General features: G+C 41.7%; 1 protein-coding gene across 2 annotated transcripts in view; it reads left to right on the top strand.

Annotated features, from left to right (window-relative positions):
* The window catches only part of SKOR1 (SKI family transcriptional corepressor 1), a 45,302-nt gene extending 26,996 nt beyond the window's left edge, over positions 1-18,306 (top strand). For both annotated transcript variants that reach the window (XM_056569237.1, XM_056569239.1), the window contains exons 5-9: positions 8,679-8,747; positions 10,138-10,212; positions 15,183-15,257; positions 16,018-16,083; positions 17,515-18,306. In XM_056569237.1, the coding sequence (XP_056425212.1) occupies positions 8,679-8,747; positions 10,138-10,212; positions 15,183-15,257; positions 16,018-16,083; positions 17,515-17,624 (395 nt within the window). In that variant the 3' untranslated portion in view covers positions 17,625-18,306. The remainder of the gene's footprint in view (positions 1-8,678; positions 8,748-10,137; positions 10,213-15,182; positions 15,258-16,017; positions 16,084-17,514) is intronic.
* The last annotated feature ends 9,188 nt before the right edge of the window (positions 18,307-27,494 follow it).

Here is a 27,494-nt window from a genome sequence, read left to right as displayed (position 1 = left end):
GGCAGATGGCATTAACTCCTTGTATTCATGATGCCAGGACGTGGTTTATCCTCAATACCACCGCTAGATCTTGGGCTAGGCACGGGGGCAATAATGACTCTGACGCCAAGTTACGGATAACGGTAGCTTTACTGAGGGTAGACAGATGGTAAAGTCTATACAGTTCAGCCAGGGCCCATGGAGGTGACCAGTAACTCAGAGACCTTAAGGACTTGTTGGGACTTGCAGTGGTTTTGGACAATTTAGTGCAGGCCACGTTGACTTGACAATAGATGACAGTGACTGACTTGACGGAAGACGGACTAAGCTTTGACTTTAGCTTACTTGTAGACTGGTCACTGATACCTCCTGGGTAACAATCACATTACAACTCACATAACAACTGGTGATAACATGTTAACCTTTCTTAAAGATACAACATTCTTATATACATAACATAGAGGATAATATACAATTACAGTAGAACAGATGCAGGGGGCCCAGGGGACACTGCAGGGAGGCTGCCTGACAGGACAGCAAGGGTACAGGGTAACAACTCCTGTACTGGGCCACCACAAACTCCCCCTCTTAAACACAGCCGTCCTCGGCTCCCAGTCCTGGAGGGCGGACGACTGGAAGTGGCCACTGGGGCCTAGACTGACAGTTCCTGGGGAATTATTGTCAATTGTCCTTCACAGGTCTGAATAAAAAGAACTGAGACAAGTCAATGTAGCATTTTTGTGAAAATGTCCATATATGTTCCTTTCAATAACGGGACATCAACATGTGGGATTTATTACCCTTATAATTACATTTTTATCACATTTATTATACATGAGTCGGATCAGGCTGCCTGAGGCTCTCTACCTGATGCCTTAGCTACTGGGGCCCCTCGGCACTAACCACTTCTCCCCAGAACTCTATACATGTTTTTATATAACATACCAGTGTTACCTTTATACACAGCAACTCTGTCGCTCTACGTGTTTTTTTTTTATATTTTCAGGGGAACCCTCTGGCCAGGAGTGTAGCCTGTACATGTGGACAGGAAAAATGTTAGACAGGTGAATTATGGACTTGAAATGTACATATTAGATACAGTCCTAACTAGACATTCCACTAGCTTATATAATACATTATGTAAGCTAACTGAATTAGACTATGTGTTATACTGACAACTTTGTACATAGCACTACCGTTATTCCTTATAAAGGGATGTGGAATTCCTATCGCCCGGCACCCGGGACATGCAGTTCCAGGTGCCAGGAAGGTGAATTTTTCAGGTCCTTAGCCCTGACCTGAAAGCCCCCGACAAGCACGGCAGCACTCAGTGGGATGTATAGAGCGGGCTCCTGACTCCTGCCCGCTTCATACTCTGCAGCCCCCAGCTGATTTCAGTGGCTGGGGGCTGCCGCTAAAAGCCAGCATGCCGCGATCCCGATCACCACGGCTGGCTATTAACCCTTTAGATCACCACTGTCAAAGCTGACAAAGGTGTCTAAAGGGACATGTGAATGCTCCCTGGTGGGCTAATGGGGTTGAGGCGATCGTGGGGTGTGGGGGTGTGATCCACTATAGAGCTAGCCAGAGGGCTTACCTCTGCTTCCCTGCTGTCCGTGGATCTGTCATTGATAGAGCCTGGCTGGACTAGGCTCTATCAATGGATTGCAGAGCACACAGATCAATGGAGTTCTATGGACCTCCATTGATCTGTACGAGGAATCTATTGGCTCCTCCTAAAATTCCCTTAAGGGACTAATAAAGTGTAAAAAAAATGTTTTAATAAAAGTTTAAAAGACACACATTAACCCCTTCCATATTAAAAGTTAAAATCACCCCGTTTTCCTATATAAAAACATATAAACATAATCAAAATAAACATATTTGGTATCGCTGCATGCGTAATTGTACAAACTATTAAAATATAACATTATGTATCCCTTACGGTAAATGATGTAAATGTAAAAAAAAAAAATACCAAACCACAGAATTGCAATTTTTATAATATCCCCGAAAAAAAGTTAAAACAATTAAAAAGTCAGATCAATACCAAAATGGTACGATACAAAAAACTGATTATGGCATAAAAAAGTAGCCCCCATACAGCCTTGTATGCAAATAAAAAAAAGATACAGGGTCAGAAAATGGCAATTTATATATTTTTTTAAAAGTTCAGAATTTTTTTAAAATTAGTAAAACATGACAGAAACTATACAAATCTGGTATTGCTGTAATTAGGCCAGCCTAAAGTATCAAAATAACATGTTAACTCAACCAGAAGGTAAATGGCGTAGAAAAGACAACCACCAAATTTGCTAAATTATCTTTTACTATTTCAATTTCACTTCACCAATATTTTTTTTTTCTGTTTCGGTACATATGTTAAAGGAAAAATTAAAAGGTATCATTATAGTAGTTAGTTATTGCTATTATAGGGCAAGGAGGAAAAAACGAGAGTGTAAAAGCGAAAATTGGCCCGGACAAGTGGATCGTCCTGAGGGACAAGTAGATTTTGCTCCGTTTTAGTCCCGTGGACAAGTAGTTTTTTATAAAATTTCCACACCCCTGTTATACCTAGCTTGTAGTTGTCATGGCGGTGAGGTAGTGGCTACGCTTCTCCTGATCTGGTCATGATACCTCCTATATAAGTTGCCATGAACAAAAGACCCTGTGCAATTAAACATTTTCGTACAAACACATTATATACATTTTATTACAGCACACCATAAACATTATAGTACACCAACATGTGCATTCACTTGTGCAAAAATATAAATGAAAATATATTACTGTGACAGTATATACATGTTTTTCTAGTACCGCTCTACAGTTCTGGTATGTTCTGAGTTCCCAGTAAAGAATCACGGCTAAAAGCCGGGCACATGCTTACGTATATGGTTACGAATAAACTTCTTGACAAGTTCGTCAGGCACTTCTTCTTGAACATTGCATAACTTGTAACAAAAGTACTTCACAAAGCAAAGTTAGTGACAGATAGCAAATTTATCACTGGTAGACTTCTTCAGCCTGGATATTTGCCATCCCAACCTTGCCTGTCGGACTGTTTCAGAGGCTGGGACATGTAACGGGGTGTTCCAGTTCACCCGGGACAAGGTAGACCCAGTAATAGTGGGGCTGATGGTGACCACCATTTGTACAGCAGCCATTTGTACAGCAGCCGCTTGCGCCACTGGGCGAATAGATGTTGGTGCCTGTTGGGCCAGCCAGACCTCCTCTGCAGGAGTAGGCCGAGGCACTTTAGTTGGTGCCCGCTGGTTAGGCTAAACCTCCTCGACAATAGGAGTAGGCCTGAGCACATCTGTAGATGACTAGTCTGTCAGAACTGAGGGATGGGGCTTCCCTGGCAGGGGAAGAAGGTGCTCCCTCATATACTGGATTAGTCCGGGCTCATCGCCAAATAGCCACCGGGGTAACGGTGGTGACCGGGGACGTACTGCAGACTTCTGGACCTGGTTGGTTTGCTCAGGGCTAGGGGTAGAAGGAGGGGTAGAGAAAGTGGCCTCAGCTGGAGTACTCACTTCTGACTCCTCTGTATGGATTTCGGCCCAGCATCCCCTGGTCTGGTGGTGAGGGGACAGCCTCACCGGCGATGATCCTCGGGAAGATGCCGGCATTCCCTCCACCGGGGTTGCTGGCGAGTCTCCATTGTCCTTGGGCAGTGAGACTTGGTAGCAGGCCTCTTCAGCCCTGATGGAGATGCACTGTAGACGATCTGCCAGCTCCTGAAACATTTGCAGCCACTTTCCGGGCCTTCTGGCGCCATCTTGGGACTCTCCGACCTTGTGCTTGTCTGTTCCACCATGTTGCTCCACTTGCAGACTTCCAGCAAACTGAGAGGATCCGGCGGCGCTGCTCCTTTTATGCAGGGCTTCAGGAAAATGGCCGCTGGCCGTAAGTGAGTCAGCAGTGCCGCACTGACTTCCAGTCTCCCAGCAACAAGGGGCGGATCTTTACAGTTCCACTTCTGCATCAATACAGGACATGGTTTCCACGCCCAGGGGCGGGACGCTGACCGGCAATGGACATTTTCACGCGCTTCTCTGGTACATCTTTAACCCTTTCATGTACAGGCAATACTTGGCATTAACCCCTTGTATTCTTGACACCAGGGCTTGGTTTATCCTTGATACCACCCAAAGGTATACCGCTAGATCTTGGGCTAGGCATGCGGGCAATAATGACTCCGAAGCCAAGTTACGGATAACAGTAGCTTTACTGAGGGTAGACAGATGGTCAAGTTTATAAAGTTCAGCCAGGGCCCACGGAAGTGACCAGTAACTCAGAGACCTTTAGGGCTTGCTGTGACTTGCAGTGGTTTTGGACAATTTAGTACAGGCCACGTTGACTTGACAATAGATGACAGTGACTGACTTGACTTGACTAGAGACTAAGCTGTGACTTTAGCTTACTTGTAGACTTGTAACTTGTGGCTGCAGGACTGATTTGAGGCCTCCTATGACTCCAGACACACTCTAAGGCTTGATTGCACCTCAGCAAAGACTCAGGGACTAAGGCTGCATTCACATAGAGAGAGAAGAGACTCCTCCCAGGGCTTTATGGTGGAAACCCTGGTGGGGTCCCATTGGTCACCCTTAAGTCACCTGGTCACTGATACCTCCTGGGTAACAATCACATGACAACTCACATGACAACTGGTGATCACATGTTAGCCTTTCTTAAAGATACAACATTCTTATATACATAACATAGGGGATAATATAGAATTACAGTAGAACAGATGCAGGGGGGGGGGGGGGCAGGGGACACTGCAGGGAGGCTGCCTGACAGGACAGCAAGGGTACGGGGCCACCACAGATGGTTCTTCTTCCTTTCAGAAGAGATTCTAGTTTCACTGATAATCCTTAGTCACGTTTCAATCGTTTTTTGTGGGTCAGACATTGACTGACAGCGTGGCTACCTCCAGTAGGTGGCATTGTAGAGTTTTCTCCCTTCTAAAGGAGGAGAGTTAATTTTTGTATGAGAATGCGATGTATCAGGAAGTAACACATCCATCACTACATTAAAGGCAGGAAACTGAGGACTGAGTCATAAGCTGGCCATAGACTGAGCGATTATCATTAACAGTTGGAACCATTTTATGATTATTAATGATAATTGTAATGTCAATTGTACATAAGTGATTGATTCCAACTGTGCTCCATTGGTTGTAAAATATATAGTACATGCTTCAAAAAACTTCCATTGCCCTTAGTGGTAACATTAGATGGTTATATGTCAGCATTTAGTTTTCTGTGGTCAGACGAAAAATACTTCAGGGGCAATGCACATGTACAGTATTACAGATGATACAAACTGTTTTCCATTGGGAAATATTTTTTAGTTGATGATGCCTTCCTGACAAATATGCTGATGTTAAAAACAGAAAAAATACTTCTAATTTTGTTTTGGTTACTAAACTGACTGGCACATCATCCCACATGTACATACAATAGCTGTCACTGAACATACAACAGTCATTAGCTTTGTTTTCTGATACTCCCCCATACATTGGAATGTTTGGCTTCACCAAGCATCCATGTTTTCTGCATGGAGACTCCTCTGGCAGCAGCTTATCTCTCCAAAAGCAGAAGGATTGGGCATGTTGGATTTTACCAGTCCGATCCTTCTGCTCCTGGGGAGATAAACTGAGATCAATTTGGGTCTCAACATCATCTGTTGGGGAGAATTGGGAGTCCCCTGCAAACATTAGACAGTTGACCAGTCCCATTGAAATTGGGTGGTGTCATGTGTATGGACACCTTAAGTTCCTCTATGATAAGACGTATGCTGCGGATAAGCTTTGTCTTTACTGTTCTGAGGTGGCCATACACTTTCAATAACTGTCGGCCAAACATTTTCCTAGCCCATAGCTATGTCTCCCGACCTCCACATACACATGAACATTGGGCATAGCCAAACAATCATGACTTCTCTATGAAGAGAGGAGGGGTAAGCTGCAGCTTTGGTGCCGGTGTGATAAAGTTTACAAACGGCTGTGAACTTCGAGACACGAGTTATGCATGCGTGTTGGAGTGTCTGCCATTGCTTTCTGATGCAGTTCCAGGCTTTAACCTATAACTTTATGAAATAAAAAAAGGCGAAAAGGCACTCCTTGTGGAGTAACGTAGATGGTAGGGGTAAAGAAAGAGGCAGATTCAATACTGCTTACCAGAGGAGGTTGTGCAACAACATACACAACAATGGTAAAGGTGTGTAGTTGGATAAGAACCGTCTGCAGCCTTCCTGGACACGTGTAGAATATATTCAAAGAAAAGCTTCGTTTTAACCAGGATTCATGGCGCTGAGCGGAGCAAGGAATCACAGAACCAGGATAAAAGCCATCCGATTTAATACCAATAATGCAACGCGTTTCGCTGCGCATGCGCAGCGAAACGCGTTGCATTATTGGTATTAAATCGGATGGATTTTATCCTGGTTCTGTGATTCCTTGCTCCACTCAGCGCAACGAATCCTGGTTAAAACGATGCGTTTCTTTGAATATATCCTATAACTTTATGACATTGTATGACGATATATAAAAAACTGAAGCAGGAGGCTGTCATCCACTCCAGACACCCAACTTTGGCATGTTCAGACATCTTTAGTCTAAGGTGTATGGGCTTCTTTGCAATGTCTTAATGGACCATAAAATAAACCATCAGTTTTATTTCAGTAGATCTGTTCCCTACGCAATTTTCTGTGCTCAGGTGCCAAATACAAAATACATCTTCCCCCACTACCTGCCCAGTCCATTGGCTGCAATTGGCATCTAAATCTAACAGTAGGGCCGTTCTGTAATACTATGGTCTTGCGTTGTTGGGATCATGAATGTGAAATTGACTTTGATGTCATGGGTTCTCCCAAGATTCCTCCAAATTCATGCTTAGGTTAGCCAGCGTCCTATTAAAGTGACCACACCCCTTGTGGGGCATACTATGTTGTCTCTATATAAGTAAAGTTAACACATTATTAGTTATTAATAATAAATATATGATCTTAAAGTTGTACTGTGGTGCTAAACAAGTTACCCCCTATCCAAGTGTCGGATCGTGGGGGAGAGGGGGTCTGACGGCTCGGACCCTCCTGCGCCCTGCTATTTTCATGAACGGAGTAGTGTCGACCCCCGCACGAAGCAGAGGCCTCCATGCCCCCTCCATTCATCTCTATGGGAATGTTGACCACTGATTTGTGCTGGGGTGGACAGTCTCCTTACATAGAGACGAGACTACTCTTTGTATAAGGAGCGTAATGTGTCGGGCAGGAAATCACGGGGGTCCCAGCGGTCGGACCCCCAGCGATCAGACACTTATGCCCTATATTTTGGATAGGGAATAGTACTCTTTTAAAGGGGTACTCCAGTGGAAAACATTTTTTTTTTATCAACTGGTGCCAGAAAGTTAAACAGATTTGTAAATTACTTCTATTTCAAAATCTTAATCCTTCCAGTACTTATTAGCTGCTGTATGCGCCAAAAGTTGTGTAGTTCTTTTCATTCTAACCACAGTGCTCTCTGCTGGCACCTCTGTCCATGTCAGGAACTGTCCGGAGCAGGAGAGGTTTGCTATGGGGATTTGCTTCTGCTCTGGACAGTTCCTGAAATGGACAGAGGTGTCAGCAGAGAGCACTGTGGTCAGATAGAAAAGAACTACACAACTTCCTCTGGAGCATACAGCAGCTGATAAGTACTGGAAGGATTACGATTTTGAAATAGAAGTCATTTACAAATCTGTTTCACTTTTTGGCAACATTTGATTTAAAAAAAAAAAAAAATAAAAAAAAAAATATATATATATATATATATATATATATATATATATATATATATATATATATAGTTTTCCAACGGAGTACTCCGGTGGAAAAACTTTTTTTTTTAATCAACTGGTGCCAGAAAGTTAAACAGATTTGTAATTTACTTCTATTAAAAAACCTTAATCCTTCCAGTACTTATTAGCTGCTGAATACTACATGGGAAATTCTTTTCTTTTTGGAACACAGTGCTCTCTGCTGACATCTCTGTCCATTTTAGAAACTGTCCAGAGCAGCATATGTTTGCTATGGGGATTTTCTCCTACTCTGGACAGTTCCTAAAATGGACAGAGATGTCAGCAGAGAGCACTGTGGTCATGATGTCAGCAGAGAGCTCTGTGTTCCAAAAAGAAAAGAATTTCCTATGTCGTATTCAGCAGCTAATAAGTACTGGAAGGATTACGATTTTTTAATAGAAGTAATTTACAAATCTGTTTAACTTTCTGGCACCAGTTGATAAAAAAAAAAAAAAAAATTTTTCCACCGGAGTACCCCTTTTAGTCTATTAGGTCCTGTCCATTTCTGAGCCCTCTATTTAAACGTTCTCAGTGTAGCATCATGATGTTACTATGTGTATATACAAATGTTACCATGTATTATTAAATATAGCTGGTTTTCGTCTATCCCATATCTGGGGACTGGGACGAATCCCCATTCACATCACTATTAATCAGTTCCCACAGTTATTTTAAGACGCTATAGCTTCCACTTAATATGCATTGGAAGAACCGAGGAGGGAATATTGTGTTTTATTATGTGCTGCGGGATACAATTACATTTGTTCTTTCCTTCCATGTATTATTATGTGGATCATAAAGGTGATTTTTATGGGAAGCATTAGCCTTACAGTTCTTGCTTATTACAAACAGGGGAAGACAGTCCAATCGATGTCACCGGGACCCAGTTTGTAGAAAAAGACATTGAGAACATGGCGAAAGGTTAGTGCAGTTTTCTGGTGATCACCATCTTTTTTTTTTTTTTTAACCCATGATGTCTTGATGTGATTCGCATGACAGAAACACCAAACGTAGACTGCGTTCATGTAAACCAGAAGAGAGTCTTTATTTTTATTTTTTTATTTTTATTTTTTTTAGGAACGGTACTGACTCTTATTGAAGAGATCAGTAGTGTATAGAGACTTATTTTCCAGACAGGGCTCCATGGGAAATAAAACTATGCAAATTAGCTCTCCTTAGCTTAGCTAATTTACATACTTATATGAGACTTTGATACACAGAGGTGGCAATAATATGAGAAAAATATACGTATATAGGGACACAAACAAATCCACAATTGATCACATTGCTCTAAATCAGTGTTTCCCAACCAGGGTGCCTCCAGCTGTTGCAAAACTACAACTCCCAGCATGCCCGGACAGCCTTCGGCTGTCCGGGCATGCTGGGAGTTGTAGTTTTGCAACAGCTGGAGGCACCCTGTTTGGAAACACTGCTTTAGGTGCATGCAGAATATACTAATGCAAGTTTACAGACTTTTCCCCAGGACAGGTTGGCTAGGGCTACACAGAGGCAGGGGTTACATTACAACAAATCACATATATTTGTGCCACTTGCTGGTGCGCAATTTAGCTGTAAAATATAATAGTAAATTGCGAATAAATAGTAAAGTCACAAGTAGGGATTGACTGATTATCGGATTGGCCGATATTATCGGCCGATATTCACGATTTTCTAAGTTATCGGTATCGGCAACTAACCTGCCGATAATGCGGGCACTTTAAATCAATGTATTGCAGCTGCCAGAGACCGCCACCGACAACTGCTTCTCTCCCCCTGCCTGTCCTGGGGTCCTGAGTCCAACCACCGATGCTGCCCCATTGCCTCCCCCTGCCTATCCTCTGGCCAGAGACCGCCGGCGCCGCTGCCCCATTGCCTCCCCCATCCCCAGTTTTATAATTACCTGCACCACACGCACCCTCATTTTACCAAGGATATTTGGGGGGGGGGGGGGTATATTAAAATGCACAGAGTATCGGTATAAGATATCGGCTATCGGCCTGAAAGTTCACAGGTTATCGGTATCGGCTCTAGAAAATCTATATCGTCGATCCCTAGTCACGAGCAGGTTGCACGCAACTCACATGGAAGTCAGTACTGGAAAAGTCAAGTGCTACCTGCGACCTGTGACCAACAATACAACTGTTTGTTTTTTGCGACAGATGTATCATGTTCGTTTTTTGGCGAGGGGGAATGGTATGGGGTGTCTGTTGCTAGGAGACCCCGCTGACAGTCATAGGTTGATATCGGGATTTTAATGTTGTGCATGCATGTGTTTAGGTCTTTCTTCTATAATTCCTCATTTTTCCTACAGATGAGCTGCAGAAACTATTAGTGGAACAGATGGATTTGAGGAAAAAGCTGGAAAGGGAATTTCAAAGCCTGAAAGGTATGCTATTATAGGATGGAACCCCCGTCCTGTCATCATTTCCTCATCTCTTAGGCTGCATGCACACCACGTTTTTGTTATACAGTTCTCGTATATGGTTTCAAGTTAAAAACCGTATGGAACTGTATAGAAAACTGTATGCATTGATGTAACATTGTAAACCGAATGTCAAATGCATCATCCGGTTTAGTCCGTTTTGCATCCTGTACGGATTTGTCATTTTTTACCCATACCCAAAACTGTAGTCTAACACGTTTTTTGGTCCGGGTGAAAAACTGTATTAAACCGTATACCTTTTTTTTTTATAACATGGGAGTCAATGGGAACTGTACAGAACTGTATGTGTGTACGGTTCCATCAGGTTTTCACCTTACGGTTTTTGACTTTGCACAGTTTTTTTTCTTGGAATTTCAATCAAACAAGTGAAACTTTATTCAAAATGGAGTGAAAAGTTAAAAACGTATGTTTTTTTTTCTTAAAAAACGTATGCAACCGGACATCATTTTTCAAACTGTGTATGGGTTAAAATTTGTACACACTTATTGAGACAGTTTAGTCAGTTTTTGAGGAATCCGTTTTTCATCAAAAACCTGATACGGGAACTGTATTGCAAAAACGTGGTGTGCATGCACCCTTAGGCTATGTTCACACGTGGCGTTTATTAGCGTTACTGTTGCAGTACCGCCGTGTTTCTACCGTGATTTTCACAATTTGCTGTAAACATTTTACAATTTTACAACAATTATGCAAGTCAAGGTAAAATGCACCATTTTTAGAGCGGTTTTGGTCATTTATTAGACAAATGCTGCAAAACTGAATGCCACAGTCTTTACCCGCCAGTCTGTAGGGAATGTATGTTGCAAGATGTGGTTCCTGCTTACAAGGAAGTTTTGTACTGCTGTTATTATCCCTTCAATGGGGGAGATTTATCAAAACCTGTGTAGAGGAAGAGTGATGCAGTTGCCCATAGCAACCAATCAGCTCGCTTCTTTCATTTTTAAAGAGGCCTGTGGAAAATGAAAGAAGCGATCTGATTGGTTGCTATGGGCAACTGCACCACTCTTCCTCTACACAGGTTTTAATAAATCTATATAGTATTTATCAGTGAAAAGGAATTTATGAATTAGACCATGTTCATTTGGCGGGATGTTCGCCCGAAAAATTTCCGGCCCAACACTGTGGAACATGAAGGTGCTAGGACTGCTCATGAATGTGCCATATCGCTAGACAACAATGCATTTCAGAGCAGACTCCGCAGAAAAAAATGACTGTTCAATTCTTTCTGCGGAGGCTGGAATTGGAATTTCTGTGGCAGATGTTTCCACCGCAAAAATGTAGCTGTGTGCACAGTGCAGCAGAATCCCTTTGAAAACAATGTAAGGGTACGTTCACACTACGGAATTCCCGCGGAATGGGTCTCCGCAAGACAATGGCGCCGCTGAAACTGTTCCACGCAAAGAAAGAACATGTTCATTCTTTGCGTGGATTCCGCAAGCACTGCATAGCCGTCAATGGTGACGGCTCAGTGCCCTGCGGCCCTAGCGCCAAAGTATTTTCGGCGGCGGCCGCCAGACGATATCTACAACTTCAGACACCAACTATGCACCTAAAATGTGATCACTGCAGAATGACAATGGTAAGGCCTCGTTCACACGGCGGAATTTCCAAGTGGAATTAGGCGGAAAAATTCTGCTTGGAAATTCCATTAGGGTGCGTTCACACTGCGGAATCTTCGCTCGCTGTTCAGCAAGCGGAGATTCCGCAGTGTGAACGCACCCTAATGTGGGAACGAGGCCTTACCATTCTCATTCTGCAGTGATCACATTTTAGGTGCTTTTTAGTTGGTGTCTGAGGTTGTAGATTTTTTTTAAACTTTTTTTTAAACTGCAGTGACAATGGGGTAAAACCCTCAACAGTACCTGCAGTGGGGCCAAAACCAGTACACGACAATTATCTATTGAAACTTTATGTATATGACAATATGGCCGACATTTATCATTGTCTTTAGACAGTTTCTTGTGTCTAGAAAAGGCGCAAAAATGGCGCAAGCAGGGTTTATTTGCGCCTTTTGGTTTACACATTTTTTGCTGAATTTGAGTGGCAATCCACTGTTTTTGGCAATGCACATGATCTGGAAGGGTTTCATGAACTGCGCCTTTTTGGGAAATGGCGCAAAAAAGGCGCAAAGCCACTGAAAAGTTCCTAAAACTACACCAGCCCAGACTTATCTTAGCTTTATGGTGTATGTGAAGAGAGAAATTTATCAAATGTATCAAATGCTCTGTGACCATTTAATACATTGGGCGCTCCTACACATTACCAGCAAACAAAAAAAAGTGTGAAAAATGCTTCACTTACACCTACAATGATAAATGCGGCCTATATCCCAGAAGTGTTTTATGTTGTATACATGGGCCCCATCACCTCTGGCCTGGGCTGTAATGTAAACTTCAAGCAGCTAATCTGTCCCTCAAGACCTGTAATCTGTATGTATGCTGTACGGATCTTATTAAAGTCACTGGGCAAATATACATTTCTCCTGTTTATTATAAGGAATATATTACATAATAAAATATGTAATCTCCCCATTAACACTTAGGCTAGTGCCAATATCAGTTTTTTTTTGTGTGTGTGTGTGGGGGGGGGGGGGGGGGGCATGTAGTCATAGCCATACTTAGCAATTGCTCTTGCGCTGGGCAGTAATGCTTATCGTAAATGTGCTAAATTTACGTACACAGATTGCTCTACCAGTAATCCAGGTTTTTATGACAGTGTGATCAAGAACACCAATAAATGAGTTTTAGTGCTCATATGGCCAGTTATCATTACAATTGGTTAGAAATGAACAAATGCTGACAAAAAGTATATGTGGTATAGCGTACAGCCATAAACTAGGATTTGTAAGCCTCACATAATAAAACGGATGGCACTTCCATACTACTGAATCTGAAGCAGAGGGAGATTGTTATTTGCTTGTATATATAGTGGAAAATAAAGAATTATAAAAATAACAATTATAATTATATCTACACCACTGTAGTCTGATCTTTCAGTTATATTCTTTTCTCTCTTTTGTCTCCTGCTTTTTGGTAACCTTCAAAATGTATATTAGCAAAACCAGTGGGGAGGTAGTATTACTGTAGGATCAGACTACAATTGACTGTAGTCTGTCACCATGGAGACACATAGATCTGCATTCAAACTAAAAAAAACACACAATTTAATTAAAATAACATTTTTAGTGAAGACCATCACAAAGTTTCTTCAGTTTTTTAGATTTTAAATACACAATAAAAACTGAGCCTATTCTGCTGTACCTAGCCTATTGCAAAACTGCTCCCCAGCTGTTGCAAAACTTCAGCTCCTATCATGTCTTTCAGTGCATACTTGGGGTTGTAGTTTTACACCAGCTGGTGAGCCACAGATTGGAGGATACTGGTTTAAAGGCCAGTTACTTACCGTATATACTCGAGTATAAGCCGGCCAGAATATAAGCCGAGGCCCCTAATTTCACCCCAAAGACCCAGGAAAAGTTATTGACTCGACTTTAAGCTTAGGGTGGGAAATACATCATCCCCTCATGTCATCATCCAGACCCCCGTCATCATCCAGACCCCTGTCATCATCCAGACCCCCGTCATCACCCCCCCCTTCATCATCACCGCCTGTCAATTCCTTCATCAGTGGTCTTCAACCTGCAGACCTCCAGATGTGCAAAACTACAACTCCCAGCATGCCCGGACAGCCATCGGCTGTCCCGGCATGCTGGGAGTTGTAGCTTTGAAACCTCTGGAGGTCCGCATGTTGAAGACCACTGCGGCCTTCGTCATCATCCAGACCCCCGTCATCATTCCCCCCTGTGCGTTGTCATCAAGGCAACGTCACTAGTCCAGGGCCAGGCCCAGAGCGCGGAGAAGAGGCCCCCCCCCTAGTGAAAATGGACAGCCCGGAACGACTAACCCTCCCCACCGGACGGTCCCTGCAGCATAGATGGCCCGGACCAAAACCCATCAGCTCCATCGGCTGTCCAGGCATGCTGGGAGTTGTAGTTTTGAAACCTCTGGAGGTCTGCAGGTTGAAGACCACTGCGGCCTTGATCATCATCCAGACCCCCGTCATCATACCCCCCCCCCCCCCCTGTGCATCGTCATCAAGGCAACGTCACTAGTCCAGGTCCGGGCCCGGAGTGCGGAGAAGAGGGCTCCCCCGGTGAAAATGGACAGCCTGGAACGACTAACCCTCCCCACCGGACGATCCCTGCAGCATAGGTGGCCCGGACCAGCTCACCCTTCCTTCCCACCAAGGGGAGGTGAGTAGAAAACTAAAGGGGGTGTCTGGATGATGACGAAGGCCGCAGTGGTCTTCAACCTGCGGACCTCCAGAGGTTTCAAAACTACAACTCCCAGCATGCCCGGACAGCCGATGGGCATGTCCGGGCATGCTGGGAGTTGAAGTTTTGCAACATCTGGAGGTCCGCAGGTTGAAGACCACTGAGAAGGGATTGACAGGCGGAGAGTTCACTCGAGTATAAGCCGAGGGGGGCGTTTTCAGCACGAAAAATCCTGCTGAAAAACTCGGCTTATACTCGAGTATATACGGTAGTTGCCATAATAGGTAGTGAATATGACAATGGTGGCTTCTTTACCTGGTATCTTTACGGAAATCACAGTCAGGCCACTAAAATGCTAAATCTGACTTGAGAAGCAGACTTTCAAGAATGTAATTGAGACATCCCCTGGCAATCTCGTAGACAAGGTGAAGTAAAAGGTGCGATTATCGCCTTTACAATGTGACCTTATGGTTTTATGCCTCCTAGAAAGCAGTGGCTTGATGGACTGGAACAGCTTAGGAGTGTCAGGTGGCTTACAGCTCCACACTGGCATGGGAATAATGTAGTCATTCTGCTGATATCCTGCGCTTGTTTTTGCTGGGAAATATGTGTTTGTTTAATTTCCCTGTATTTTTTTTAGACAATTTCCAGGACCAGATGAAGAGAGAGTTGGCATACAGAGAAGAGATGGTCCAGCAGCTGCAGATTGTCAGAGGTAAGCTCTCCCGCCGTTCTGCCGTCATCTGACGCTCTTTACAATCGGCTCTGTCGCCGAGGTTTAAACGCAAGGTAATTTAACAATTATTTTTTTTTATTTAATATCCTCTGATTAGCCTGAACATAGCAAACAAGCCTCGCTCGGGCCTTGCAGGCACCATTACCAAACAGTGATTGAACTCCTCTGCACACTAATTTGCATGGGTTTCTAAATTAAAAATCGAGGCGTAAAATTACCTGCGTGTTAATGCCTACGATTGTGTTTAATTCTACTCGTATCCATCTGCCTCCCAGCGCAAAATCACAGGCAGTGTCCTTACTGTAACTCACTTCTAACAAACTGCTCTGCTTTTAACCCAGTCTTGTCTGCGCCGGTGTCTTCCTCCATGGCTGTGAACGTGCACATTTGTGCATTTTTTTGCATTCTTTTATGTTATAATATATTATTACACATCTACATCCTGGTCTAAATGTATTATAGATAATAAATAATTATAAAGATATTAATATAATATTCATATTTGAAAACATATGTAGAAATATGAATTGAATGTTGGAATTGTTCAGAAATGACGATTGTATTTGATTAGCAGTGAAGAGGTTTAGTGCACCCCTTAAAGACACTGGTGTAGGGGCTCCGATCAGACTGGTAGATGTAGAATTAAGGAGAGTGTCCTTACTGGCAAGGAATGGGTTGAGCATTTGGAGAAGAGCCTGTCATTGAGCATGAGAAGCTAAAGTCTCCTTTCTTTCCCCAGACACCTTGTGTAATGAACTGGATCAAGAGAGGAAAGCACGCTATGCCATCCAGCAGAAATTAAAAGGTATTAGCAAAGGAGACAAGAGAAAAGTGTGTCACCGAGCAATTTCAACGGAATAAAATCTGTGTATACAGATTGAACAAGAGTGGCTGTATAGATACTGAGCATATGTGCTGTGCTACTAGAGAGGGAGCAATATTGGGCATGTACAAGGGTGTACATGACATGGATATAACCAGTGCATCTGTATGAGTCCCATTAAAAAGGGGGTTCAGCCCACAATAGTCCCAGGTTTGGGGAAAAATTGCAGGACACCCGCCTATTTTCTATCATAGCAACATAAGGAAACAATTTTGGGGGGGGGGGGGGGGGGGGGGGGGTTAATAGCCAAAGGGTCATGATACAGGGAATAGGAAGAAGATGGGAAGATGGTTGGGGTGCAATGTCTTTTGTCCTTTGATCATGGGAAATGATAATATGAAGTACCAGACAGGGAGCCCTCTAAATATGTCACTGGGTATATGTATTACAAGGAGTATGGTTACAATAGAATACCCTAATATGCAGTATTATTTATAGAATTGCTCCCTCTATGAACAGATGTTGTTTGTTCGTTGAGGAAGAAAGTTCCGAAACCATTATCAGATTGGAGCTGTTTCAGGGACAGTTCAGACTTAAGTTAGATTCACATTACGATTGGACACTCCATGGCACATATACATTGGCAAAATGTCAAAAGGGGGATGCCAACGAGTCCATGAATAGACAGGCACGGGCCCCATTGTCACAGCTAGAGGATATGTTCAGGTCAATTACCAAGCATATGTGTGTTATGTCTCGGAGCGTTGCTGCACTTTTGAGACAAAATATGTATATGCTCAGAAAATAACTTGGATGTAGTCTCTAGCTGACCACATTTAATACATTGGAATCAATTGCACCAATATATGTCTGTACACAGATAACTCCTTCCCGTTTTGACATTTTTCTGACATATCCATGCCCTGGAGGAACAAGCCTTAGAGACATGCCGTATTCTGCTGACAGTATTGCATAAAGATATCTAGGGATTGTTGTAACATTATAATAGCCATGATGATCCTTCTCTTACCGGCTTTTCCCTAATATAATGCCATACTGGTCCTGTTGTCACCACTCATGTTCTGTCTGGTTCCAACAACTGCTGTGTGGACTGGAAGTTATTATCTCTATGGATCCCTATAAGACACTCAGTGTCCGCACTGCACACTTTTGCTCGTGCGCTGCTTTAAACCTACATTTGGTCCAGAAACCATTATCTACAATGTTGTATACTTTCTATTAAACTGAAACCAAGAGCTGCTGAATAATTTAATATGCAGTCTGGCTAAAGAACCCTAGAGATACATATTGCTCTCAGGTTCTCCTGTGGCAAAAGTGCCACCTTGTTACTGTACGTGGTGTCTGTTCAGGTAATTGTACATTCTAACATTTGCTGTATTTTTTGTATTCAAGATGCCGACACCAAGACCTTGCACAGAGAACTGTTCCTTCAGACTTCTAATCCCACACCACTTAGCTATATCTGGGCACCAAGGAAACTAATGTACCCTCCAGCTCCATGAGAGAAGCACAGGGGATAGCCTCTGAGAAATCAATCCATTCCCTGTTTCCATTGGAAAGAAAGCACAAGTATGAGCCACCATATGGGAGATTTCTCCCCCGGGACAATAGGTGAACTTGTATATATTGTAAAATGAGCAACAGGATGTCTGTGCACTGAGGAATCTGAGCCAGGAATGATCCATAGATCGACGGTGTATTATACGGCTTTTGTGAATATCCAACACCTATATATAATATAAATATATATAAATATAAATATATATATATATGAACAATTCTTGCAAAAAAAAAAAAAAAAAAGGTCCAATGTATTAATTGTTTTACAATTTATTTCTTATTCTGGATGTTTCCACTTCACCTCAGCAGAACCAGTGTGGGGTGTCCTCCCGGCACCAGAAGTGTTACACTAGAGGTTATCGGTGGTAGAGTGGCCACGTGCAATGGATATCTATGTACTGTGATTCTTATTAAAGCAGTATTTTTTTAAGTTATTTGAATTATTTTCTATATTTGTTTGATTTCACCATCTTTTGTATTTTGGATGATGTAATAACAGCACTTTAAGGAGAAATCCGCCAACTTGTGTACAAAACAGAAAACCCAGTTTGTTCTAAAGGAAAAAAAAATCTGTATAAGTAAATTTTGTTCTTAAATAAATCAAACTTGCTGCATATTATGCATTTGTACCTCAGAGGTTACGAGAGATGTTTTTTTTTTGTAGGAGACCAATCATCATAAAGATTTTGCAGTGTTCTTTGTATGTTTCATACTGTATATTTACAGAATTGTAATAATATTGTGACACTGAAATTGATTGATATATCCATCTTAGAATGTTATTCTTTCTGGCTTATGTATGCCATACCAATCTAATCAGTGGGGGGTACAACCTCTGGGACATCCGATGCTCTCTAGGCACTTCTCATGCACATAGGCACCCCCCTCCATACCTGTAGTGCAAAGACCTTTGTTTTGTAGTTCCCTACAAAAGATGAGTCAAGGAACCCATCCATTTTATGAATCTTAGTGATCAAGGCAGTTAAAGAAGTAGTATTGTGAACATTTTTTTCATCCTATTGTGGTGCGCCACGGGGTGTGAAGATGAAGTCAATGGGGCAGATGTTGTAGCCCAGAGGCAGATGGTGTTAAACCCTAAATGTTCATGACGTCAGGGCATGGTTTTACCGAGAACCACCTGATGGTATCACCGCTAGTCCTAGTTAGGCAGGGCAAATAAGAGTCCAAGGCCAGGTTAGGGTTAACGGTAGCTTTACTGAGGTAGACAGATGGTACAGTCTTTACAGCTAGGCCAGGATCCCAGAGAGGTGGCCAGTAACACGGAGGGGACCTCGCAGCTTGCTGGGACTTGTAGTGACTAGATGAAGCCTGATGAAGCAGTCTTCACCGCGAAACGCGTTGCATTGTGGGTAAAATAAACTGATTGCTCTGCACAAGGTCTTGGCGCCTGTTTAATCCTGTGGTTCACCTTGGAGGAATTCTGTGATATTTGCACTATCCTGGGAGCGGCTGCCTGATCTGAGATTTCATTTTCTCTACATGCCTTTACCATTGTTGTGCTTGGCTGAGTACAACCACCGCGGTTGAGCATTATTCATTACCGTTTACCGAATTTCACATATACGGTTTCACACTATGGAGCGCTTTCCTTTGTTTTAATTGTAGTGACTTTGACAAACTTTAGGACAGCCACGCTGACTATAATAGACTTGACTTGACTGAAGACAGTGACAGCAGACAGAGATGACTTGACTTACTGGATTGTGGCTGTAATTTAGGCTTGAGGCCTCCAGATGTGCTGGACACTGGCTCTGAGACATCTGGACTGGACTTGACCTCAGCAGAAAGTGTGGTGGAAGAGAGAAAGAGAGAGAGAATGTAGAACCTCCCCCTCTTATAAATAGGGCTGAGCAAGGAGCCCATAGGTCAAGCTGCAGGTCACCTGGTCAGCTGGTGCTCTCTGGGTAACAAAACAAGTGACTTTAACATGTGACCACATTATCATGTGACTAACACTATGGGGGAGACGCTGCAGGAGAGCCCCTAGGACACAGAGGGAGTCAACCTGACAGGGCCTAAGTACTGTACGGGACTATATGCCGTACTGGGATATCACCTTATTGTGCCCGGGCTGAAAAAGAAACATTAACTCACCTTCCTCCATTCCCCTCGTTGTGCCGCTATAGCTCTTCGGTCCTCCGGTGCGGTTTCCTTCCTTCTTCCGTGTGCACGGATCGTCACACTGCAGTCAGCGTATGCTGACTGCAGTGTGACGATCCGTGCACACGGAAGAAGGAAGGAGACTGCACCGAAGAGCTATAGCGGCGCAACGAGGGAACAGGGGAAGGGGAGTTAATGTTTTTTTTCCAGCTCAGGCACAATAGAATGAAACAATGTTTCACAATACTACTCCTTTAATAATAACTGGGCAATAAGTAATGGCTTAATATCCTATGTGGTGTCAAGTGTCAAAGAGGCGTTTACAAGATCCTGAAGTGCTGAGGACTGGAACTCCTTGCTCCCCTTCCCATCCCTCTAAATCTTATTTGAAAAACAGGGCTCAGCTTCCAGCTGACTGTCAATAAGGCAGGCAATGGATATTCTGGGGGGAAAAAAAACACACTCAGGTTGTGTTGCATTTGCATTGCAGTTCGAAACTGCATCATGTGAGTTTTCAATAGTAAGTAATAAAAAATAAATAATTTCAGTATTAGAAAATAACAATCTCATGGTTAAATAGCATATAGAGGAATCATTTCAGTAGCTGCTACATGTGAACATATATTAAAACTAAACTTGCAATGGAGATTTGTGGACAGTAGAAGCTGGATAGCCTCAGGTAGCAGACTGCAGCTTTTGTCTGTGGGGGACCCAGAAAGAACTCCATTATACTGGAAGCTGAGGTAAGTGGCATTGCTGGTATTTCGCCTGGAACACTTTTTGGTCCCTGAGTAGCTTCAGCAAAAGGGGACATTGTACCTGGAACCTTGTAGGTGCCTTCTGGCCCAGAGGTGAAGGGTCTGGTTTGTTGGGGGGGGGGGGCTCTCTCCTTTTGGAGAAGGGCTTGCGATGGACCACATCCTCATGCACATTTTTTTGTGTGAACACTTACACTTTTTACTTGCACTTGGGTGACACAAGAGCACCTACCTCGGCTCTTCAATAAAGTGGCATTGCTGGTAGTAAGTCGGTTGCTAATTTGTGCACTGTAAGGTGTAATGTTTACACAATGGTGTTATGTATGTACCTTATGGCAGTATTTTTTTTATGCATTATCATTATTATTTTGGCAGTGTATGGCAATATTATATATGTGCTTTATGGCACTGTACAGAGACACATGAGCAGTGTCCTATCTATAACAAGGCAATAATAGTTTCGTGCCTAGAACAGCACTTTGCTGATTCCATTTTTATTTATATTGTTATTTTTTATAAAGCAAATCTGCAGGACAATTGCTTACAAATCCAACAGCAGCTGGAATGGGAGATGTAGTGCACATTTATATGTGTGAGCGCTCATATGTACTGAGTTTGTGAGTGTATGTATTTACTATGTATGTAGTGAGCATGTGAGTGTATGTATTTACTATGTATGTAGTGAGCATGTGAGTGTATGTATTTACTATGTATGTAGTGAGCATGTGAGTGCATGTATTTACTATGTATGAAGTGAGCATGTGAGTGCATGTATTTACTATGTATGTAGTGAGCATGTGAGTGTATGTATTTACTATGTATGAAGTGAGCATGTGAGTGCATGTATTTACTATGTATGAAGTGAGCATGTGAGTGTATGTATTTACTATGTATGTAGTGAGCATGTGAGTGCATGTATTTACTATGTATGTAGTGAGCATGTGAGTGTATGTATTTACTATGTATGTAGTGAGCATATGAGTGCATGTATTTACTATGTATGAAGTGAGCATGTAAGTGCATGTATTTACTATGTATGTAGTGAGCATGTGAGTGTATGTATTTACTATGTATGTAGTGAGCATGTGAGTGTATGTATTTACTATGTATGTAGTGAGCATGTGAGTGCATGTATTTACTATGTATGAAGTGAGCATGTGAGTGCATGTATTTACTATGTATGTAGTGAGCATGTGAGTGTATGTATTTACTATGTATGTAGTGAGCATGTGAGTGCATGTATTTACTATGTATGTAGTGAGCATGTGAGTGTATGTATTTACTATGTATGTAGTGAGCATGTGAGTGCATGTATTTACTATGTATGTAGTGAGCATGTGAGTGCATGTATTTACTATGTATGTAGTGAGCATGTGAGTGTATGTATGTACTATGTATGAAGTGAGCATGTGAGTGCATGTATTTACTATGTATGTAGTGAGCATTTGAGTGTTTGTATTTACTATGTATGAAGTGAGCATGTGAGTGCATTTATTTACTATGTATGTAGTGAGCATGTGGGTGTATGTATTTACTATGTATGTAGTGAGCATGTGAGTGCATGTATTTACTATGTATGTAGTGAGCATGTGAGTGCATGTATTTCTTATGAATGTAGTGAGCATGTGAGTGTATGCATTTACTATGTATGAAGTGAGCATGTGGGTGCATGTATTTACTATGTATGTAGTGCGCATGTGAGTGTATCAGGGATGTGGAATTTCTATCGCCCGACGCCCGGGACTAGCAGTTTTGGGCGCCGGGCAGGTGAATTTGTCCGGCCCTTAGCCCGGCTTCTGCCCGCTCCATACTCTGCAGCCTGTGTCCTCCAAAGCAGAGCAGGGGAGATGAGAAGCCGTGTATTTGTCTTCTCTCCCCTGCTCTGCAGACGTGCGGGGGGAGATGAGGGGGCGTGGCTTCTTGCTCCCTGTGCAGACCTGCGTCCTCTGCCTTCACTCCCCCCAGCTGTAGCTTCGGAGAGCTGAGGGGAGGAGGCGCGTCTGCACGGGGAGATGCATGTGGCGCTCTGCAGTATGTATGGAGCGGGCTCGGGATTCCTGCCCGCTCCATACTCTGCAGCCCCCGGCTGTTCTCAGTAGCCGGGGCCGCCGCTAATAGCCAGCATGCGGCGATCGCCGCGGCTGGCTATTAACCCTTTAGATCGCCGCTGTCAAAGCTGACAGCGGCGTCTAAAGGGAGATGTGAATGCTCCCTGGTGGGCTAGTAGGGTGGATCGCCCCCCGGCAGCTCAATCGCAGGGCGGCGATCCACTATGGAGGTAGCCGGAGGACTTACCTCTGCTTCCTCCTGTCCCGGCTCTGTCATTGATGGATCCTGGCTGGACCAGGCTCTATCAATGGATCACAGAGCACACAGATTAATAGAGTTCAATAGAATCTATTCATCTGTCTATTCATCTGTCTGAGGAATCTAATGATTCCTACTATAAGTGTAATAAAGTGTAAAAAAATAAATAAATAAAATAAAATAAAAAAGTTTTAATAAAAGTTTGAAAGACACACATTAACCTAGTGGTCTTCAAACTGTGCCCCTCCAGATGTTACAAAACTACAATTCCCAGCATGCCAGGACAGCCGTTGGCTGTCCGGGCATGCTGGGAGTTGTAGTTTTGCAACATCTGGAGGGCCACAGTTTGAAGACCGCTGCATTAACCCCTTCCATGTTAAAAGTTTCAATCACCCCCTTTCCCTATATAAAAACACGTAAACATAATAAAAATAAACATTTAGTATCGCTGCGTGCGTAATTGTACGACCTATTAAAATATAACATCATGTATCCCTTACGGTAAATGTAAAAAAAATACCAAACCACAGATTTGCAATTTTTATAATATCCCAGAAAAAAAAGTTAAAAAGCGATTAAAAAGTCAGATCAATACCAAGATGGTACCGATACAAAAAACTGATTATAGCGCAAAAAATGAGCCCTCATACAGCCTGGTATGCGGGAAAAAATAAAGCTACAGGGGTTAAAAAATGGCAATGAAAAAAATTTGAAAAAGTCCAGAATTAGTAAAACATGACGTAAACGATACAAATCTGGTATTGCTGTAATCAGGCGCCTAAAGTATAAAACTAACATGTTACCTCAACCATAAGGTAAATGGCGCAGAAAAGTAAACCACCAAATCTGCAAAATTATCTTTTACTATTTCAATTTCACTTCCCTGAATATATATATATATATATATATATATATATATATATATATATATTTGGTTCGGAGAATATGTTATTGAAAAATTAAAAGGTATCATTATAGTAGGTAGTTATGGCTATTATAGGGCGCGGAGGAAAAAAACGAGAGCGTAAAAGCGAAAATTGGCCCGGACAAGTGGATCGTCATGAGGGACAAGTAGATTTTGCTCCATTTTAGTCCCGTGGACAAGTAGTTTTTTATAAAATTTCCACACCCCTGGTGTATGTATTTACTATGTATGTAGTGATCATGTGAGTGCATGTATTTACTATGTATGTAGTGATCATGTGGGTGCATGTATTTACTATGTATGTAGTGATCATGTGAGTGCATGTATTTACTATGTATGTAGTGCGCATGTGAGTGCATGTATTTACTATGTATGAAGTGAGCATGTAGGTGTATGTATTTACTATGTATGCAGTGCGCATGTGAGTGTATGTATTTACTATGTATGAAGTGAGCATGTGAGTGCATGTATTTACTATGTATGAAGTGAGCATGTGAGTGTATGTATTTACTATGTATGTAGTGAGCATGTGAGTGCATGTATTTACTATGTATGAAGTGAGCATGTGAGTGTATGTATTTACTATGTATGAAGTGAGCATATGAGTGTATGTATTTACTATGTATGAAGTGAGCATGTGAGTGCATGTATTTACTATGTATGAAGTGAGCATGTTAGTGTATGTATTTACTATGTATGTAGTGAGCATGTGAGTGTATGTATTTACTATGTATGAAGTGAGCATGTGAGTGCATGTATTCACTATGTATGTAGTGAGCATGTGAGTGTATGTATTTACTATGTATGTAGTGAGCATGTGAGTGCATGTATTTACTATGTATGAAGTGAGCATGTGGGTGTATGTATTTACTATGTATGTATGAAGTGAGCATGTGAGTGCATGTATTTACTATGTATGTAGTGAGCATGTGAGTGTATGTATTTACTATTTATGTAGTGAGCATGTGAGTGTATGTATTTACTATGTATGTAGTGAGCATGTGAGTGTATGTATTTACTATGTATGTAGTGAGCATGTGAGTGCATGTATTTACTATTGATGTAGTGAGCATGTGAGTGTATGTATTTACTATGTATGAAGTGAGCATGTGAGTGTATTTACTATGTATGTAGTGAGCATATGAGTGCATGTATTTACTATGTATGTAGTGAGCATGTGAGTGCATGTATTTACTATGTATGAAGTGAGCATGTGAGTGTATGTATTTACTATGTATGAAGTGAGCATGTGAGTGTATGTATTTACTATGTATGAAGTGAGCATGTGAGTGTATGTATTTACTATGTATGAAGTGAGCATGTTAGTGTATGTATTTACTATGTATGTAGTGAGCATGTGAGTGTATGTATTTACTATGTATGAAGTGAGCATGTGAGTGCATGTATTCACTATGTATGTAGTGAGCATGTGAGTGTATGTATTTACTATGTATGTAGTGAGCATGTGAGTGCATGTATTTACTATGTATGAAGTGAGCATGTGGGTGTATGTATTTACTATGTATGTATGAAGTGAGCATGTGAGTGCATGTATTTACTATGTATGTAGTGAGCATGTGAGTGTATGTATTTACTATGTATGTAGTGAGCATGTGAGTGTATGTATTTACTATGTATGTAGTGAGCATGTGAGTGTATGTATTTACTATGTATGTAGTGAGCATGTGAGTGCATGTATTTACTATGTATGTAGTGAGCATGTGAGTGTGTGTATTTACTATGTATGAAGTGAGCATGTGAGTGTATGTATTTACTATGTATGTAGTGAGCATATGAGTGCATGTATTTACTATGTATGTAGTGAGCATGTGAGTGCATGTATTTACTATGTATGAAGTGAGCATGTGAGTGTATGTATTTACTATGTATGAAGTGAGCATGTGAGTGTATGTATTTACTATGTATGAAGTGAGCATGTGAGTGCATGTATTTACTATGTATGAAGTGAGCATGTGGGTGTATGTATTTACTATGTATGTAGTGAGCATGTGAGTGCATGTATTTACTATGTATGTAGTGAGCATGTGAGTGTATGTATTTACTATGTATGAAGTGAGCATGTGAGTGTATGTATTTACTATGTATGTAGTGAGCATATGAGTGCATGTATTTACTATGTATGTAGTGAGCATGTGAGTGCATGTATTTACTATGTATGTAGTGAGCATGTGAGTGTATGTATTTACTATGTATGTAGTGAGCATGTGAGTGTATGTATTTACTATGTATGAAGTGAGCATGTGAGTGTATGTATTTACTATGTATGTAGTGAGAAAGTGAGTGTATGTATTTACTATGTATGTAGTGAGCATGTGAGTGCATGTATTTACTATGTATGTAGTGAGCATGTGAGTGCATGTATTTACCATGTATGTAGTGAGCATGTGAGTGTATGTATTTACTATGTATGTAGTGAGCATGTGAGTGCATGTATTTACTATGTATGTAGTGAGCATGTGAGTGCATGTATTTACTATGTATGTAGTGAGCATGTGAGTGCATGTATTTACTATGTATGTAGTGAGCATGTGAGTGCATGTATTTACTATGTATGTAGTGAGCATGTGAGTGCATGTATTTACTATGTATGTAGTGAGCATATGAGTGTATGTATTTACTATGTATGTAGTGAGCATGTGAGTGCATGTATTTGCTATGTATGTAGTGAGCATGTGAGTGTATGTATTTACTATGTATGTAGTGAGCATGTGAGTGCATGTATTTACTATGTATGTAGTGAGCATGTGAGTGTGTGTATTTACTATGTATGAAGTGAGCATGTGAGTGTATGTATTTACTATGTATGTAGTGAGCATATGAGTGCATGTATTTACTATGTATGTAGTGAGCATGTGAGTGTATGTATTTACTATGTATGAAGTGAGCATGTGAGTGTATGTATTTACTATGTATGAAGTGAGCATGTGAGTGCATGTATTTACTATGTATGAAGTGAGCATGTGGGTGTATGTATTTACTATGTATGTAGTGAGCATGTGAGTGTATGTATTTACTATGTATGTAGTGAGCATGTGAGTGCATGTATTTACTATGTATGTAGTGAGCATGTGAGTGTATGTATTTACTATGTATGAAGTGAGCATGTGAGTGTATGTTTTTACTATGTATGTAGTGAGCATGTGAGTGCATGTATTTACTATGTATGTAGTGAGCATGTGAGTGCATGTATTTACTATGTATGTAGTGAGCATGTGAGTGTATGTATTTACTCTGTATGTAGTGAGCATGTGAGTGTATGTATTTACTATGTATGAAGTGAGCATGTGAGTGTATGTATTTACTATGTATGTAGTGAGAATGTGAGTGTATGTATTTACTATGTATGTAGTGAGCATGTGAGTGCATGTATTTACTATGTATGTAGTGAGCATGTGAGTGCATGTATTTACCATGTATGTAGTGAGCATGTGAGTGTATGTATTTACTATGTATGTAGTGAGCATGTGAGTGCATGTATTTACTATGTATGTAGTGAGCATGTGAGTGCATGTATTTACTATGTATGTAGTGAGCATGTGAGTGCATGTATTTACTATGTATGTAGTGAGCATGTGAGTGCATGTATTTACTATGTATGTAGTGAGCATGTGAGTGCATGTATTTGCTATGTATGTAGTGAGCATATGAGTGTATGTATTTACTATGTATGAAGTGAGCAT

This window comes from Hyla sarda, chromosome 4 (assembly GCF_029499605.1).
Source record: "Hyla sarda isolate aHylSar1 chromosome 4, aHylSar1.hap1, whole genome shotgun sequence".
Lineage (NCBI taxonomy): Eukaryota > Metazoa > Chordata > Amphibia > Anura > Hylidae > Hyla > Hyla sarda.
The sequence above is the reverse complement of the archived record's forward strand: the minus strand, read 5'-3'. Positions and strand labels throughout refer to the sequence as shown.